Below are 18,732 nucleotides of genomic sequence, written 5' to 3' on the forward strand. Positions count from 1 at the left end.
GTTCGATTGAATCAGAGCTTTCTTGAACTTTCAACGAGACCATCTCCTGAATTGTAAGGTTGTTTGAACAGGTAGATGACGTCTAAATGTTTCCAGAAGAAACAATAAAATAAATAAAATTTCTATGTAAATATTATCCTGTGTACACAGAAGAAGGTTTGTTGAATCCATTGATATTTATTCAATCAAGCCAAAGATCGTGTAACGAGTTTCGTCTCGTCTGCCAAATTGTGCTTGTTCAAATGAGAACATCTAACAGCTGAATAATTTCGATCGATTTGATACAAAAATTATCAATTCAACGAACTCTGTTGACTAAACATATTGCAAAATTTCATTAATAATGAAAGTACTCTTTTGAATATAAGTTTTTAAATGACGCAGAACATGGCAAATAATAAATTATTCGGAAGAGAAAATTTTTTAACAATCGCACGATTGTACGTTGGGAATAATATTTGTTCAATCATCTTTCACACCTAATGATTCAGGAATCAGTGCGCTAAATCGAGTTCGAATTACGTTGGAAAATATTGCGCAACTTGGGATTCTGTTCGCTTGGTTGAATTTCCTTAGAAATCAATAGGAACCCAGATTTTGGTGGGTCGAATCTATCATCAAAATTTCAGGACAAGCCGTCCAACGGCTGTACAGATATTACGCTCAGATGACTTCTTTTTCAGTAATTAATAAGATCGATGTGCCTGATTGGATTTTACTAAAATTTAATAGCGGTCGAGAATTTCGATGGAACGAACTCGCCTTTAATACGCCAACGTTGCGATTCTCTATAAACGGCGGTTCGCTGAGAATCGTTAATCTTGATTTGAAATTTCTTCATAAAATGAAATCAAAGGTTCTCGCAATTTGAAAGTACGTCTTGGTTTTTTTTTCTGAACTTGCACAATTGTAAAAAATGTTTTTTCTGAAATGAAAGCTATTTTCTTGGTTGATGTGTTTCTTGACGGTATTTATTTTTACACTTTTTTTCAATGGAACGAAACACGATCAGTCGGTTTCTATCTGCAATAACTACACGAGCAGATCTTCGTTGAACCGACATTTCAGGTTCAAGTTAAAGTTATTTTGGTTTATCTGAGTGATCATTCTTTGCAATTGGAAGAAAAACTTTTTTTTTCACTTATCATTTACTTGCTTCCCTCTGAAATTGGCGATCCAAACTTATAAGCACTCCAGATCCACGAAATACGAAACTTGAACATCATTAGTTAAATGATACTTTCTATAGAAGCATGAATTGAATTAGAGTAAATCAAGAATAATCTAATCCGGAAAAAAAGTTTTACCCGTGAAATCTTGTCATTATTTGAATCACAAAGCTATACGGAATTTTTGCACGTCTAAAGATGAAATTTTGCAGTAAATTAAGACTGCTAAAATTTTCCGAAATAGAAGCTTCAGGCATTTTATCAGCTTATCACTGTTGCCAAACGTGGTGCAACGTGTTCTTCACACTCCATATAACTTTGCCAAAGAAAACTGTAAGTTCGTTCAAAAGTAAACATTAGAAAGCTTAAGTCTCCCCATTCAAAATGTCTACTGAAAGTGATCGCAAAAAGTTTATTGGAGCCGCTGCTCCGTTCTATGGCGATATCGAGTTTCTCTATTTATTCTATAAGTTTTGGCATAAATTTTTGGAAGGGAATTGATAACGGCCAAACAATCTTGTCGAAACGTTCTTTTTAATACGTCTTTGATGTTGTTGGCAAGTGAGGTGGAAAAGACAGAGATTAATTTTGAGATTTAACGATTTGTTTTGTAACAAATACCAAAGACGTCTTTCTGCAATAATTTTCCCCCCAATTTTTTATCCATCTTAACCCTTTGAGTTACGTATTATTGTGCCGAGTCAACTTTTATAACAACATAATATTATATTGTTTTTGGGGTTGTCGAATACGAATCTGAAATCAGATTTCGACAATTGAAGATGGTGGATCCAATATGGGGGACGCAAATTTCAGATTCTTAATCAGCGACCCAAAATCTCATAATTTATGTAAAACATATACATGTGTAGAGGGTTAATATTCTCGGAAATGAACTGTTAGTTCAATTTTCACGATTTTTTCTAATCGATTTTTTTCTAACAATAATAATTTACACTATATCGCAACAATTACTCTCGAGTATGGAAAACATATTACTATACCATATTAGAAATAGAAAAAAACGACACAGAAATATGTTTTCAAAATTCTCCAAACACACAAAAAAATGGATGTAAAATAGGTGGTCAGAATACCTGCTTATCACTATAACTCAAAGGGTCGCCACATTCAGAATCAATCCATTATCTGAATCGATTCCGTATCCGATCGAGCCGAAAGCGATAATTTTTATTGCATAATGTGTTGGGCGGCAATTTCGCCGCAAAAAATTCCGGGATCGAGACCGCGACCCGGGTATCATTCGAGCGAATGCACGCTCATGCCCGACGTCACCTGGGAATTATTTACCCCATATAATTCCCATTGTCCCGAGAAAAACCCCGAGGTCGACGTCCATAACGGCGGGCGATTCCTTTGTCTCTCCGTCATGTACGGAGATACGGTTTCGCACGCGACTACCGGGCGAATCTCCCCGCGGTTTTCGAAGGCGGCTGACGGGGATGAAGAGGAGGACCAGGATCAGGACGAGAAAGAGAAAGAGAAAGAGGAAGCGGAGAGGGGAACCCCTGCAGATCTGGGTGCCGAGGGCAGGGCGTGCAGACGTTGTTCCCGGGTCACGATTGCGCGCGTTGCCAGGGCAACATCCTCAAGCCAATCCTGGTGCATTTCTACCGGGTGGATCCTCCTCGACGTGATCCTGCGACCTCGCGTGCCGGCTTCGCCCGCGCCTTGCAGCAACAGCAGCTATCACTGAGAGAAATTTTTAGTTCCGGCTACCGCTCGGTCCTTGACCATTTTCATTTTTTACCACAATCGAAAAATATAGTTCTAGGTACAAAATGAAAATTAGCTTTTTAGCTGTTACCGGAAAGTCCAGTATCCGTTACCATTCTTTCTCATTACGATCACTGTTGCTATATTTTCTTGCAACTTTTGCGAAAATTTAATGCTCGTGCAATGATAAATTGACGTTAAAGCCTCGTTTAACTAAAAAAAAGTAGAGTAAACCGAGAAAACTGATTTTGCGTTGCAATTACCGAAAATGGATCGACAGTAGTACAAAATTGTAATGTTGTTTCATCTGTGTTCATCGTTATTGGCGCAAATAACATTGCTGTAGACTTTTTTAAACGGTTTTTTCCGGAGTAACCAGCGAGTGATGAAGGATTATAACAGAAGTCGACAGAAAAAAAATTTTTTTGAACTCATATTCAAATAAATAAATTTTGATTCTATACATCAAATATTAATCACCGAAATCCTTATTTATTTCATATATATATATATATAGTTTTAGTTTGTTTCTTTTACGTTGATGAAGTTTGCTTTTGTAGAAACCAGAACGATATTACAGATTTTAAGAAAAATTATCTATCTATTCAAACATTTATTGTAAATAACAATTAAACAAAATGCAGTTTCGCATTAAAATTTTTCAATAAAAGTGATTTGAATGCGATACTGAAGTTTGTTCAATTGTTATTCATAATAAATCTTTAAGAAAATAGGTAATTTTTTCTCAAATCTGAAATATCATTCTGGTTTCTACAAAAGCAAACTTCATTTAATCAAGCAATTTTTTCTATTATTAGTTACGTGGAAAAAATCCAAATTTGACATCTAGAACCCAGATTAAAAATTCGCCTTCACCGGTGTAATATAACGGATTGTAAATATCAAATGAAAAACTCAACCTCATTCGTTACATTGATTACTGTTAACAACTGCTGTTTGATCCCTGCTTAATATAGCAGGCGAATAAGTAGCGAAAACAGAGCGGAAATGGGATAAAATTCAAATGGCATTCGTGAAGCACTGAAACAACATAGATACATTTTCTTTTTTGCAACGTTTTTACTGGAGTTTTGGCTAAAAAATTCAGTGGTTCAAGTTTAAAGATTATGTATATTTAAGGAAGATATGGGCGGATACACAAGACCACGCGTCTCATGCCCTGCTCCCTTATTAGTTGTCTTTTTTACAAATTCTACTGATTTTCATCGACAAAAATGTGACAAACAACTTAGAAATAACAAAATTTGCGTAAGTTTTTTCAGTAGTTTGTAAAGGCGTATTGAATTTTTACTACATTTTGAGCCGTCAAAGCCATCAGTTTTGCAAAATTTGCAGTTCTTGCGCCAAAATGTTTGGAAGAGATTATAGAAACGGAATACAAAAAAAAAAAGAAAAAAAAAAACTCACCTCACGGAGAATCTCGTTTCGACATTAGATCTGCATGCTTCGTATAATAATTCACCGGCAAATTTAGCGTGATTGAAAGCAGTCACCCTTAAAAGGAAACTGATGTATATAATATCAAAGGAAAAAATCCTCCATTACCCTAATTATTGTCAACGACTGCTGTGAACTTCTTGTGTTCCCGGAACATCTTTTTCATGTACTCCGCACGTAATGATATCGCCTTTTCAGATCCCTCGGTACGTTCTGCAGTCTTGAAGCGAAACATCAAAGGCGAAATTTTTCCATCGCCCTGATTACCGCCAACAACCTTTTCTCGATTTCTCCCCCGGCAACTTTTCCTTTGAACCCGACACCAACATGTTAAGCCGCGAGTGCGGAGTGTCACAATCACGGGATCACTTCGCGTCGTAACGTATCAAAGGAACAATTTCATCGCTTTCCACTTACCGGCGACAATTTTCACTCCGAATTTTACTTCCCATTCTAAATTTTCCATTCGAAATCTGAGCTTCCACGTTGACTTGTCTCATACACCGAGTCTGATCGCTACAAGGAAACGCGATCACTGCACCGATCGTTACAAATTTTTATTTATTTCATTCGGCGAATGTTGTTTAATTCCACCGTTAACAAACTTCTAAAATCAGTTGCACGGTTCAATAATTTTCTATTCCTATATTTTTATCTTACCAAGCCACGTGAAACAGCGTTGATCAATCGCAAGCTATAATCGATTTCAATCGCACCGAAACTGATCGACACTCTGAAAATATCCCAGTGATTCGATTCGTGCCGCACCACTCGGTATGTATTCCCGTATCAACTTCGCCCTTGTCAACCCGACTCGCCCCTCATTTCGCCCCCCGGAGCTGTGGCTCTCCAGCAGAGCGAAAGAACTCCGAAGATTGCTTAGACTGGGCTCCGGTTAGCGTTAATCTAATGGGCTTCGAGCCTGGCCCAGCTTTCGTCGCCTTTTTGCGAGGCTTTCAAGGATGCAGACGTCAAAATAGACATCAGATATTTCGCCATGTCGATCTTCGAAGATTCTTGGCTCTCCGTTTATCCGTCGCTTCCGGTTCACTACGTTGCGCATGTATCCATCATTATTAATCATGTCTTTTCTCCTGAAAAGAATTTCATAATTATTAGACACCAATATTTCACACACGTTCAAAATTTTTTTAACAGGCTTTAAATGTGTATCACTTTGTCTCTGAAAATTTTTCTCACCATTTTGGAATTACTCTTCGGCCCTGCAGATTTGATGAAAAAAGTTATATATCTTCTAAATTCCCCGAAGAAATGTCAAATCTTGATCGTAATTTGATTATACTTGAAATTCTCTTCGTTTTTTTTTTTTTTTTTACCGTACACGCGTTTGCAATGTTTCTCTAAACTTTATCTCATTCCTGACGTATTTCGATGGCAATTTTCATTTTACAGGTATCGCGAATTTCTGCAATGTAACGACCTGCATGCAGCGATACGTCGACCGAAAAAGGTTCCATTATTTCATTCTTCACACGGGAACCGCTCGGAAAAATCAGAGGGCTGTAAATGCGTGTCCGCAATTAAGTATACGTCGAGTCGGCGGTAACACGGGGGGTTAATAAATAAAGGTGGATTAATTAACTTGGATCCAACACCGCATATACAAAGGGCGGAAAAGCGTCGGAAAGGTTTCGAACTCTTTGTTTCGCCTTTCCGCACGCTGCTCAGCAGAGTAATTAATCCGGGATTAATGGCCGACCGAAAGAGAACGAATCGCACGCCGGTCGAAGACAATCACGTTCGATACCTGCCTACACCTTTTTCAAATCGACCGTTCCAAAGCCCTTTCACCCTTACGTTCCCTAACTGTATCACCCCAAACAGCCGAATCTGTTCCTCGAGAGCCGTTCGAGTTTCCATCGCGACCCCAGTCAAAATTGATTTCTCAATTACCCGAATGTAAACAGCTTCCAAACCCTTTAAAATTAAATACACTGCCGAGTTTGAGATAGGAATTGCGAGGTTCGAATTAACCAGAGGGATTCGAAATGATTCAAAGTACGATGAGCTAATTATGAACGTCATGTGGTTTTCACTCAGTGTCCTATTAGCAAAAGACGAACTTTTCTCCAATCAGCCTTATTCCATGGTCGTTGAAGACGAAGCGATCACCCTATATGTAGAAATTGTCTTTCCTTGTCAAAGGAAACTGCATTCCAATGTTTTACAATTAGACTGCTATCGTTGCCGTTTGTATTGCGAAGGATAACGATATCGGTCTGGCTCTCGAAACGGTTGTATAACGGCGATGAAACTGGCTCGATATTAAAATTCTTCAGAGACGAGAAACACGTTTCACTTACCCTCGTAAAGGATCTGAGGTAGCGGCTGCAGCCGTCAGGACGAGACGGAAACTAAAGATCTGGAAATTCGGCTGAAACATTCAAGGCGTAAACAAATTCCAGCGATTTATTAAACGGCAGGGAAAAGCGGGACGGAATAAGGAAAGGCATTTCGTCGCAGTGAACAATAAAATCCAGAGAACTGAGCTTCTCTTTAATTATATAGATGATAATAATCACTCGGTAGGTATAAATTCGTCGTTTCCATGCTTAGCGGGAGTTATTTTCCACTTTACATGTTGACAGATTGTTTTTCTGTTAATGAAAAATTTAATTTCCGTGAAGTTGATTTCTCAAGCAAGACTTATCGAATTCCGGTCGAGTGATTAAGTTACGTGTAATAACTTGGCGAATTGTTTTAGCTAGCGGAAATCTGCTCTCGAAAGACCCAGTATAGATTTTTCCTCAAATCAATTAAGCAATCAAACCTATATTTAATTATCGAATGTTTGTTACGCTTCGATAATATTGTGCAGACATGCGTAAACCGATTTTATGGTAGAAAAATTCTCTTTGAATTTTATTCGCGTGTAATACAGAGATGATCCGAAGAAGCATGAAACTGATGCCCCCTTCGCAATTTATTCCCAAGGAAAAGCTCCGAGCTTAGTTCTTTATACAGCCGCATTGCAGACAACTCGAGTTACAGGCGGGTCATTAAAGTTGCCGACAAATCCTTTAAATTTTCACCCAGTGCTCAAGAGCTACACGCGCTCCGCAGAGTAAAATAAACGGAATTACTACGGAATGTTCATATTACTTTAGACAAGGCAAATCGCGGCTGTAATACTGCCGACGTTATACGGCGGGAATGCAAGCACAGCTTTTCGACGACGGGAAATAATGACAAGAGGAAAAGCTGCAGTAATCAATAAACAAGGATTATAACGATAATTCATGTAGGTATAAATAATTAATTGTAATCACGCCATTTTTTTCTTTGTTTTTTTTTTTCTTCTCTTCTACTTTCTAATAAAAGATACTTGTGTTAAATAATTTAGTCTTTTTTCTGTATTTCATATCAACTAAAGTAATCTTGCAAGTATTAAAATACTGCACAGAGTAAGAGGATTGGATATTAATGAAATACAGATGATAAATTCTGAAATAATAATAATGTAGTGATTATAATGTTACGTAATGGGCGATACGGGGAAAGAGGGTTGACTCAAATGTTACGGTTTGTTACGAGGGTCAAACCCCCACCCTTAAACAAATTTACGTAATATTCTAACGCTCCCTAATGAGTTTGGTATGCTATCTGAATTACGCACGATGGTTAGCTTTAAATCATACTGAATTCCATTTTTAACGAGAAGTGGGAACGAAATGATCATTACCAACGATGAAAATAAAGTTTTGTTCGCCACAAATTTTGGAAGTATAATATTGTATTATACTGTAGGCATAAAAATCGTGGAAATTTCAAGATACGAAAAACAAACATAAGTGGAATGGACAGTTTGAAGGATCAAAGAAAAATACATTTCGTCGAAGTTGACAAGATTTATTGTCCTAGAGTTTGGTTGAAGTACTTGAAAATTGATCTTCGGAGCGTGGAAGATTCGGAGACAGTTTTGACACTCAAAGTTACTTGATATGCTCCCAACTAGATCCTATTGCAAGCCGCTAATCAAAGTTGAATATTCTCAGAAGTTTGGGTCAATTACGGGAAATTTGTACCAATGGTGTCAGCTAAGCCTTCACGCTAATGGACCGAGGAGCTTTCCTAGTGATGCCAAGGCGAGACCCTGACGTTTCTAAATTCGTAGTGTAACCGACAAGTAATATTCGCCAAGTCCAACTCTTATGAAGTTTCAGTCGCTGTTAACATTCAGAAGTTAATTCTCGTCTTCTACCACGAATTGAATTCTTAAAACCGTGATAAATGATGGCTAAGGGTGAAGAAACATACTTTAAAAAATTTTTAAGGTCAATGGTCGGAGGAAAAGAATTTGGAGGACTTGGAATGAACTTACGATGCTTGCGAAAAAAAGTTTGAAGATATTCAGAAAAATTCTTTGCTAACTTTGGTGCTTTCCTAATGAGCTTCGAAGTTTTCCGAAAACTTCTTGAATTCTTGGTAAGTTTCAACGTCATATCAAATATTCTTTTCAATGCCGTTGATAAATTTTGCAAGTATTCACAATTTGATTAAGAAAAATTTGAATCATTTGGAAAATTATTATTAATTAATAGTAAACACGATCTTTTTTTTTCGCTTTTCTGTAAAAGAGTGGTAAATGAAGTGAAGAAAAAGCGACGAATTCTCAAAATGAAATCTGCATGTAACGAAACTAAAACATTGGTCTTCTTTCTCCCAATTTTTATCAGCTGTTTCTCACAGTTTCTTGCAACCGACGTCATACCTGATCTGGAATAATTTTTGGCATAAATAATTGCCCGAGATTAATGTTTAAGTAAATAGCATTAACATAGCTCGCAAGGAAATTTCTGGGTCCGATCAAAAGCGGTCTTAATAGCTTCGAGCGGGGCCTCAAAGTCAGAGGTGAAATCTCTAGAATCCCGTAAACACCGAAACTCTCTGGTAAGTAAATATTTACTTAGCAGAGACCAAGCGCCAATCCGTCACAAATTTACGTCTTTGTGCAGAATTGTTTGGCATTTCGACTGTTTACCTACCTGAGGGCCAAGTGCTTTAACGGTCGTCTATGCTTTTCCCTGATTATACCAGCTATTCGTATCGGTAATAAACGACAAAAATTACACCGGGAATTAAGATTACGATAAAGATAATTATTATCATCCGCCAAACATCGGACGGTAAAAGTCTGTCACGTGTGTACATTGGTTAGAAGATCGTCAAAAGTTCCACACTGTAATAATAGTAATATACTTTTATTACATATTATTACAACTTCTGCGCTTCGGATTGAGATGGAGCCTGGGGAATAGAATCAAGATTATTTCCGTTCCCCGACTCACTTAGGTCAATTCATTCTCAATTTCATCTCATCGTAACGGCAGCTGAACCCCTACGTGAAAGAACGTGGGTCCCACACATCATAAGCCACTGTTCATCGGATAGCGATTCGATATTGAATAACTTTTATACCTATGTATACCAGAACGGCGTGAAATGAGCTTTAAAGTGTTTTTTCTGATGGTAGAAGTAGAAACTTTGCCAAGCTGTAATTGCCGAATACCGATTTCGAGGTGCGTCATCTTGGTTTTCATCTCGATTTTGCGCACAATTTCGACGGGATTGACGAAAGTGCGAATGGTTAAAGCCAAAACCGTACCCCTACACGAATACCGTGAAGCTTTTTCTGGGGTACCGAAGTGATCGTATCGGCGTCAGGAGTGGATCCAGGCTGTCGTTTTACTTCTCCAAAGGCTGGCAGCGTGTTTGTTCTTCTCCCCGAAGATGAGCCCCGATTTTAACGCAATTTGCATCTGAACGGCACGGCGTATGAATAGAGCGATAGAAGTCGTCGTTATGCAAGAGAGCTAGGCGACGGTCTGCGGGGTTAACAAGGTCGGGCTATCCTGCCGGCCATCTTGCACTGGCGTGGTTAATTAAAATAGAAGCTGAGAAGGGGAGGGGGTTAGGCGTCGCCCTATTATCGTCGTTATTATCATTATCGTCGTTAATATCGTCCCCTCGGTGCTGTTTGCAGGGAGTCCCTCCCTCCATTTCCATCCCTGTGTTGTCAAAAGTGCCGCAGCGTGCTTCTCGAGCCGCGTACGAAGGTGTCGATTTAATATGAGGCAATTAAGTCCGTTCACTCGGAAGACTTTAAGTGCCTTGTTATCTTGCCTGACCAAGTAATGACAATTCGAGTCCCTCGGCTATGGGCTCGGTATCACCTCATTCTTTTTCGCTGAACTTCCCCGATCGACGTCCAATTGCATTGACGTTATTCGGTCAGGCGAAACGACACCGCGTTTTGTTGGTCCCTTGGTCTTTCGGTGTTCAGGAATGTTGGAACTTAGAATTTTCCCAATAACTTGGGAAGGTAAACGTGACATCTACGCGCATTCTACAAATTTAATTCAAGATCGATAGAAAATTACTCAGGTTCACTGGACTTACATTATTACTTATAATTTTAACGCTTGAAGTTGTCGCGAGTTTTTCTTCAGCGTTCCGTCATCGTGTGTCAAAAGTGTAAGAACTGAAATTTTGGAATTTAGTCAAGTTAAAAGTATTTTGTCAGGATTTTAGAGGTCTTCTCTTGCAATTATGTTTTTAAATTTGATGCCAATGTCCAAGTTGCGACATTGAAACCCCAGAACGGAAGATAAGAAATAAGTCCACAGAATTCGGTAACTCACTATCATCACTTACGCTTTCTATCCACTATTGCAAGTTTTACAATTTCGAATTTAAATTTGAGATCACGTCAAAAAATTCTAACACCTATTCGAAATACGTTTGCCCGTGTGATTTTGTCGGTTCAAATGAAAATTTAATTATCTTTGTACCAAAAGCTGTGTCAACTCAAGAAGTAAACATTTTGCAGATGAGGCAATTGGCTCACTTATTTATAAAAAGGTGGTAATAAGATTCTCAAAAAAGTTATCCAAAGTGCAATCAGTATTACGAAGTCAGAGTATGAATGTACAAGAATTCTCAAACTTTGTTTCGAAGCTGTGAAACTTTTGAAATACTGCATAATACATGTATTCGGATGAAAATTGAACAGATTCTTCGACAATAAACTTGTAAATAATTAGCTTTCAAAAGTTCACAAAATGTTGGCGAAAGGTTCTCATAATTAATATCAGCAATCGAATATTTTATTCCGGGGGTTTCGAGAATTCTACTTGTTATTCTATTATATATATTCGAGCTTATAAAATTCAGATATCCGAGTTCCTGTGCGACTGCTGTACCACTTGCATCAGTGCAGTGCGGTTTGCATATCCCAAGGCGTTCTCAATTGTCTCAATTCGCGCTTGGAAAAGAATTTCGGTATATTCGCGAATTAAGGCCGACGTAACATTAAAGAATTAAAATATAGCGGGATTCACTTACAATCAAAAAAATGTCAAGATAAATTAAATCAATGAATCGAATATCGCCTCAACGGATTTTATCGCGTGGTATTAGATCGAGAGAAATTTCAATCCTTGACTATTTTGAATTTTTACGAAAATCGATACGTACACTTTTTCGGACAGTATGAATACGAGCTTTGTGGCTGTAATTGGAAAATCAAGTACGTTTTACTATCCTGCTTGATTGTGATTAATCGTACTATATTTTCTTCTAGCTGCTACGATAAATTGATATTGGTAGAACAAAAAATTGATTTCAACGTTTCATTTACCTGACAAAATCTAGTAAATTAAATAAAAAGATTGAATGTTACAATGACCAGAAATCTTAGTATTGACAACTACGATTACACCAAACAGTTCTTCGTATCACGTTTGCTTCGAATCGCAATGATATTTAAACGATTACGCTATAACGTTACCCATTTTGCAAGAATTTTGTAGTAACGTATAACAAATAAAATTTATCTCACAAGTGTACAACGTATATATGATGTATATATCGATCAACGGGCAACTGCGTCGATGGTGTTATTGGCATCAGAAGGGAATGGCAGGAACGTTTTGTTGACTGCACAAATATTACAGACGGCGCCGTGTGTCACAGGCGAGAACGAGGGAAAAAGATAAGGGCTGAGAGTGCGACAGATGCGGAGGTTCTGAGTTATCGATTACTTTATACAGAGGGGGGGGCTGCAGGGAATGAGGTCCTTTAACAACCTTCGGATGTCGTTTCACAAAGACATCCTATTACATCTGCTTTCGCGTTTTACTACCGAGCAGGTATCGATCGTTTTACTCTTCGCTGGATCTTCGAGAAATCGATTACACCTGCAGGAGCGGCTAACCATGTGGGCAGAAAATACGAGTATTTATCGGTTTTTCGAGATTAATTCGCGAGGGGGAAAATTAATGCGAACGATAATAAATGCTTCGCGTGTTGATAGCGGAGAATTTCTTTGTAACCGGAATTACAACTTGTTTAATGCCGTTAACCATGCACGCAGGTATTTTTTATATACTTTATGGATCATCAACGTATTCGAGAATTTTCTTTCAATAACGATGTTGCGTGGTCCGGTGAATGATGGAGTAGCGAGACATGTTCGTTATATTTACAATTGCAAAGGAGAAGAAAGAAAGTAATTTTTAATTACTGAAAAGAGGAACAGCAGCTTCGCAGATGTAATAAAAAAAAAAAAGATTCAACGATTTTCTAATAGTTTTGATATAACTGATTTGACATTGATCGTCGTCAATTTTAGTTTCGCAATGTCATGAAAACGTAGTAAAAATCGTATATAAACTGTGCATCGATTTTATTTCCTGATATTTCAGACTTTCTCCTCGGACAAATCGAGACACTTATTTCACTTCAGCATTCCTGCTGATGGGGATTTTTTTCCCTCGTCTCTCTAGTCTCGCGAAGCAACAATTCGCTACTTTTTCGCAAGGGGTGGAGATGCAATCGCATTGCTTCGCAACAAAGACACCACGCGCTAAGCAATATTCACCCTCGGCAAATACTTTTGTAATGGTAATTCTTTCGCGGAGTTGAAATTAGAGGGAACATGTGTGACCGAGCGAGTGTGCACGGGGTTGTATGCGCACCCCATATTTATAAAGACCGTGATGCGGGAAAAGCACGACCATAGTTGTAGATTATCATCGCCGGAGTTTCCGACTCAGAGCACAAAGTACGGAGTATTTTTTCTTATTATTCAGAGATGATAATCCACTGTGAATAAATTTATTACAATTGTCAATGCTGGTAAATTGGTAAACTTGCCGGGTTACCCAATTTAGTTGCTAATATATAAGGGCCAAGGGTGGCGGGGTTGGAGTTCCGAGTTTGAAAAATCTCGAAAGCGCCTAATTCCGTATTATTTCGTTGCGAAACTTGAAGTAAAGAAATCAAACTTTGACGAAACAATAAAGTTTCGAATGGTTAGAAACTCGACGATTCAAAATTTGGCAATGCAAGATTCCGAAAATCTAAGTTTTGATAAATTCCGGTTCTTAAAATATATTCACACAGAGTAGTTTACTCAATGAGTGGGTGTGAAAAATCAGAATGACCGCGATTCCGAACGTAAAAATATCGAAAATCCAAAATAAAGAAATTTCAAAGTGGTGAAATTTCTCCAAGCCAGAAATTGACAGCACTGAAAACCCTGGATCATTCAGAATTTTCATGATTCAGGTTTTTTAATTTTCTCATTTTCGCACTTTCAGAACTGTGACTTGTGGGAATTACGCTCTTTTGGCATTTCGTCTCTTCGGGATTTTGCCACTGAGAGACTTTGAACGTCGGATTTCGGACCATTCGAAACTTTAATGTTTCCTCAAAGTTTGTTTTCTTTACTTCAAGTGTCGGTAACAAAAAATTCAGAATTTGGTGCTTTCGGATCTTTTCTAATTCGAAATTTCAACCTTGACCGGGCTAAGGGCAAATATATTTACATGTATAAAACAGGAATTACTGGCAATTTTGCAAGGGCGCGTTATTTCCGAACCTTTATAACGCACCGCGTCGTCTGCCTTGAATTTTTCAGAATTCGAGCTGATGCATTCAGGTACGCGCATACTTATTATACATTATTCAGTAACCTTACCTCGAGCTATTCATGGGCCATGTAACTACTGGGAACAACCGTGCCTGACATGCCACTTGGGCGATATGCATCATCCAGCTGATGCGATTTCGCATCAAGCGTATAAGGGAACAACGCTTATCTTTCGCCACTCGCCAAGACTCTGGCCTGTGGATTTTTCACTCCAACTTTCGAAATCATCGGAAATTTATCAAAAACGAGATATTTTTTTCGAAATGAGAAGCTCTCAAGAAGCACTCGAAAGAAATATCTTTTCGGGAACCTTGATCCTCTTCGAGTCCGAATTGGGTACCGTGCGTTGAATGCGATCGAGCTCAAGGGTCAAAGATTATACCGAATCGCTGGGCACATTTTGCTAGCTGTCACTTCCAGGGGTAATCTTTCTGGGAATGCTAAGGTATATTCTTGGGGCAAAATTCACGCAAATTGCGTACTGGAATAGTTAATGAGGTATTGAGGTGTTGAATGGTCTCTTAATTAGAGAGAATGCTTCAAAGTCGCATCCCGGACCCTCGTTTGCTCGGATTCATGTTTAACGCCGCAACTTGTGCGAAAATTGAGCACTAGCGTGAACCGCATCTCACACTGAGAAAAATTCCATTTGTTACAGTAACTAGAAAAATTCAGTAAAACAGGTGTCGTTGAAAAAATTGTTTGAATATTGTTGGAATTACGAAAAACGAGGTACGCGTAACCATTTTGCGCTATTGTCGATTCTTTTTTGCTAATTGCAACGCAAAAGCAGTTTGTTCGGCTTACTCTACTTTTTTAGTTAAACAAGGCTTTAACCTCAATTTACTTTTGCGCAAGCATTAAATTTTCGCAAAAGTTGCAAGAAAATATAGTAACGGTGATCGTAATGAGAAAGAATAGTAACGGATACTAGACTTTCCGGTAACAGCTACAAAACTAATTTTCATTTTGTACCGGAAACTAGATTTTTCGATTGTCGTAAAAAATGAAAATAGTTAAGGACTGAGCGGTAACCGAAACTAAAAATTTCTCTCATAATTAGTGCATACCGCTGCTTGCAAAACGAGCTTACAGTGTGTGCCGATTCGTTGCGAAAATACAAAAGTTCATGATACGCAAAATTATGAAAAATCTGAAAATAACGAGTTCTAATTTTTTTTTTTTTTTGTTTTGATTTGAGAGAGAGTCGCTTATCGTACTTGATAATTTTATTTCAATATCATTGTTTCTTCCTCATGTTAAAAAGTTTGTTACCTGTTTGAGGAAAATATTTTAGATCTACATCACCACGCAAGCAACTCATGCTTATAACCTTCGTACACATGCCGCAGGTATGTTAACACGAAAAGTTAGGAAGCCAACTCGTGTTTAAGTCAACTGTTAACAAGTCTGTTCAAAGGCGGCATATTATTGCTTGAATACAGAGCACTATATTCGTTTTCCATAGTTAATAAATTCGGTGTTGCATATGAAGAACTGTGAAGATGAATAATGTGTAAATTGCAATTTAAAGAATTTGTTTTATATGTTTTGACAAATTTAACGAAATTTATTTCTGAAGTAAATTATTTATCCAATTCTCAAATCTACACTCATGGACTTGTCGATGATAAATTTATGGTTCATTCCTCGGATCGGTTTGATATTCAATGTTGAACTGGTATAAAGATATCACGTGTCTTCAATTTCAACGTTTTTGAACGTATCCTCGTATTTTTTGCGTAAGTACAAAGGGGAAAAATTATGCCTTTTTACTTTTTCACGGTTTGCAGACTTTTGAAACTTTAAAATCGCCGAAAGTTACAGAGTTGCCGAGAAAATGACGAAAATTGTATTGAAAAGTATTATAGAACTTTATACGAATATGGAATTCGACAGGCAACCATCTCGAATAGGTTTCTCCCAGTTTCCCTAAAGGTCTGGTGTCATTTTACGATAAATTTACTCTTTCAAAAGTTATTTCAGGTAAAAGAATATGAATATAAATAAAGTCACTTGTATAATAATGTAAAATTAACATAATATAAATTACAATATAAGAACCTTAAATAACTTTTGAAAGAGTAAATTTATCATAAAATGATACGAGACTCTTTTTGTAGAGCATTCAATTCCCTAAAAAAATATGTCTGAACTTTCCGTACGACGCATCGTTAGCTAGTTATAAAAATCAGAAGGAGCAAAAACCATTTTTCCCGTGTTATTCTTATGGAAACTAAAAAAGTGGGAGGCGCAACATTTTAACGTTAATACTAATAGCTCAAATTTTCACAGGCGAATTTTTATACCTAAATAAAACTTATGAACCTGTTTTCAAAAAGACCAAGAAAATAAAAAAATTCTCTTCTTCAGACACACCGTCGACATATTCACCGCAACAGATGTAAAATCCACCATCCATCATTTTCCGTGTGATAATTCGATAAATCCTCAAACCACGATCATCTCGTAATAAAATGAATAAAAAAATATCAATTTTGGTCCAACCAGCCTCCTCAAATTTCTTCGAATGTCCATCGACGCTGTCCGACGAATAAAATCCACGCCCTTGCAAGCATGGTATTTCTAATGACGTAGTGAAAATTCGCTTCTGCAGCGTCGGTCAAAAGGCGGAGGTGTTATTACTCGGATGATCGGCATAGGGCGGCACGAGCCACGCACCCTCATCGTGCAGGGTATAACAATGGCTCCCTCCGAACGACTAGCGATGAAAACTAGTATCCCCATACCCGTTGACCATAATAGAGTATAGCTCGGGTTCGGTTTTCGGTTCCATGGTGTTCGGGTGTGCAGTGTCTACGGTGTGTAGGTACTCACCATGTATACCGACACGCGCTCGACGCCGTCTCCCACAACGGGAGCCGATTTCCTCACCCCATGGGATCGGCAGCTGCGCCCTTCCTCGCCGCCATCTGCCATGTCACACACATGCTCTCTCTTGGCGTAACACACGTGCGGGGGTTCCCAGCTTTCGCTAAGCCCCGTTAAGTACAGTGTGCTCCCGAAGTTTCCATCTACAAACAAAGATCATCGTTATCCTGGCCGGACTTTTCGTGGGATTGTTTAGAAGCCTCGAATCTCGGGTCAAGGTCGCCTCGAACTCTCGTCTTCTTCTTTTCGAGACGAATTATTCTCACGATATAATTCGAGATATATCCTGCATTTTTAACTCATGGTTTCTCTGTTTTCAGAGAAGAAAGGGTTATTTTATGGAAATCACTCGACTCAACTTTTCATTTTCACTGGATCTCGACGTTTCAAGATTTATATTATGTATGTATGCGTGTGTGCGTTCAATTTTTTTGTCCGACGACATCTCGAGAACGAGTTACCGAATTTTGATGATTTTGAAAAAGACTAATAACGTTTGGATTTTTATCAACCTTGACATTTCGAGATTTGATAGGGGGCTGATCACGAATCTGAGGTGACATTTACGAATCCAAAATGGCGAGTCAAATGAAGAGGAAGAAAAAATCTAAGAAATTTCGGCTTTTGGTAGAAATTGGGAGGCGGAGGTTTTTTGAGTTACTGATAACGAATCGAAGGTCAGACTTCAAAAATTTTTAATAGTAAATCCATTATAATGGTTTAAGATTTTTTAAAAATCCATATATTTTGAATCTGAGCTTATCATTTTTTTAGAATCTCTGCAAAATTGTATCTGCAACTCTGTTTCGAAATGTTCGAGTCATTTTTTACAGAATGTATTCTCAATATTTTTATTTATTCGATGGTTATCTATATTCGTTCACCTCTTTGATAATACAGGTGTTTCGTTAATTCGTACATCATGTAAGTGAAAAAATAGGAACGATGTAAAATTGTTCGGAGCCAATCATCAAATTATAGCCACTACAAACATTTCTGACTGCCACTACAGACTGACTTGATAGCAATTACAGAAATTTCTAAAAAAAAAGTTTCGAAGTCTGGTAAAATGAATTAGGAGGGTTGCCACACCGTAGAAATAATCATCTGATAACAGATTTATTTTTTCCGCAAAAAATGACTGGATCAACGCGACAAACGTTCACGTACTTTACTCTTACGTATGATGTGTAGTCCAATCCCAAGAATCTTATCAAATTTTTTGAAGCGAAGATATTATTTTCCTGACTGAGCTCGAATTTATCCTGAGACACATATTTGGAAATCATTGTATCGTTAAGCCACTATTTCCAAAACTAAAGGCGAAACGCAAAAAATTTCCCGCGTCACAAGGTTATAAATTTTCGAAGAACAATTACTGCAATTTTTATGCAGCGACCGTTACCATGAAAATTGTGTGTTCAAATTGGACGTTGTAATTTGTCAAGGTTAACGAAAATTGCTACGATATCAAAACCACGATCATAAAAGTGAAAGCGTCATCTCTGGGAAAATATGGAA

At 37.9% G+C, this 18,732-nt stretch overlaps 1 protein-coding gene across 3 annotated transcripts in view; it reads right to left on the bottom strand.

Moving 5' to 3' along the window:
• LOC124221597 (uncharacterized) overlaps window positions 1–18,732 on the bottom strand; it is a 33,748-nt gene that overhangs the window by 3,671 nt on the left and 11,345 nt on the right. Inside the window, exons 4-6 of one of the 3 annotated variants that reach the window (XM_069137184.1) lie at window positions 17,158–17,354; window positions 6,689–6,759; window positions 4,473–5,458 (exon numbers count right to left, since the gene is read on the bottom strand). In XM_069137184.1, coding sequence (XP_068993285.1) covers window positions 5,266–5,458; window positions 6,689–6,759; window positions 17,158–17,354 — 461 coding nt within the window. In that variant the 3' untranslated portion in view covers window positions 4,473–5,265. Of the gene's footprint in view, window positions 1–3,854; window positions 5,459–6,688; window positions 6,760–17,157; window positions 17,355–18,732 lie in introns of those variants that run through there. The other 2 variants (XM_046631778.2, XR_011177465.1) reach the window with 2 other exon arrangements.

This window comes from Neodiprion pinetum, chromosome 6 (assembly GCF_021155775.2).
Source record: "Neodiprion pinetum isolate iyNeoPine1 chromosome 6, iyNeoPine1.2, whole genome shotgun sequence".
Lineage (NCBI taxonomy): Eukaryota > Metazoa > Arthropoda > Insecta > Hymenoptera > Diprionidae > Neodiprion > Neodiprion pinetum.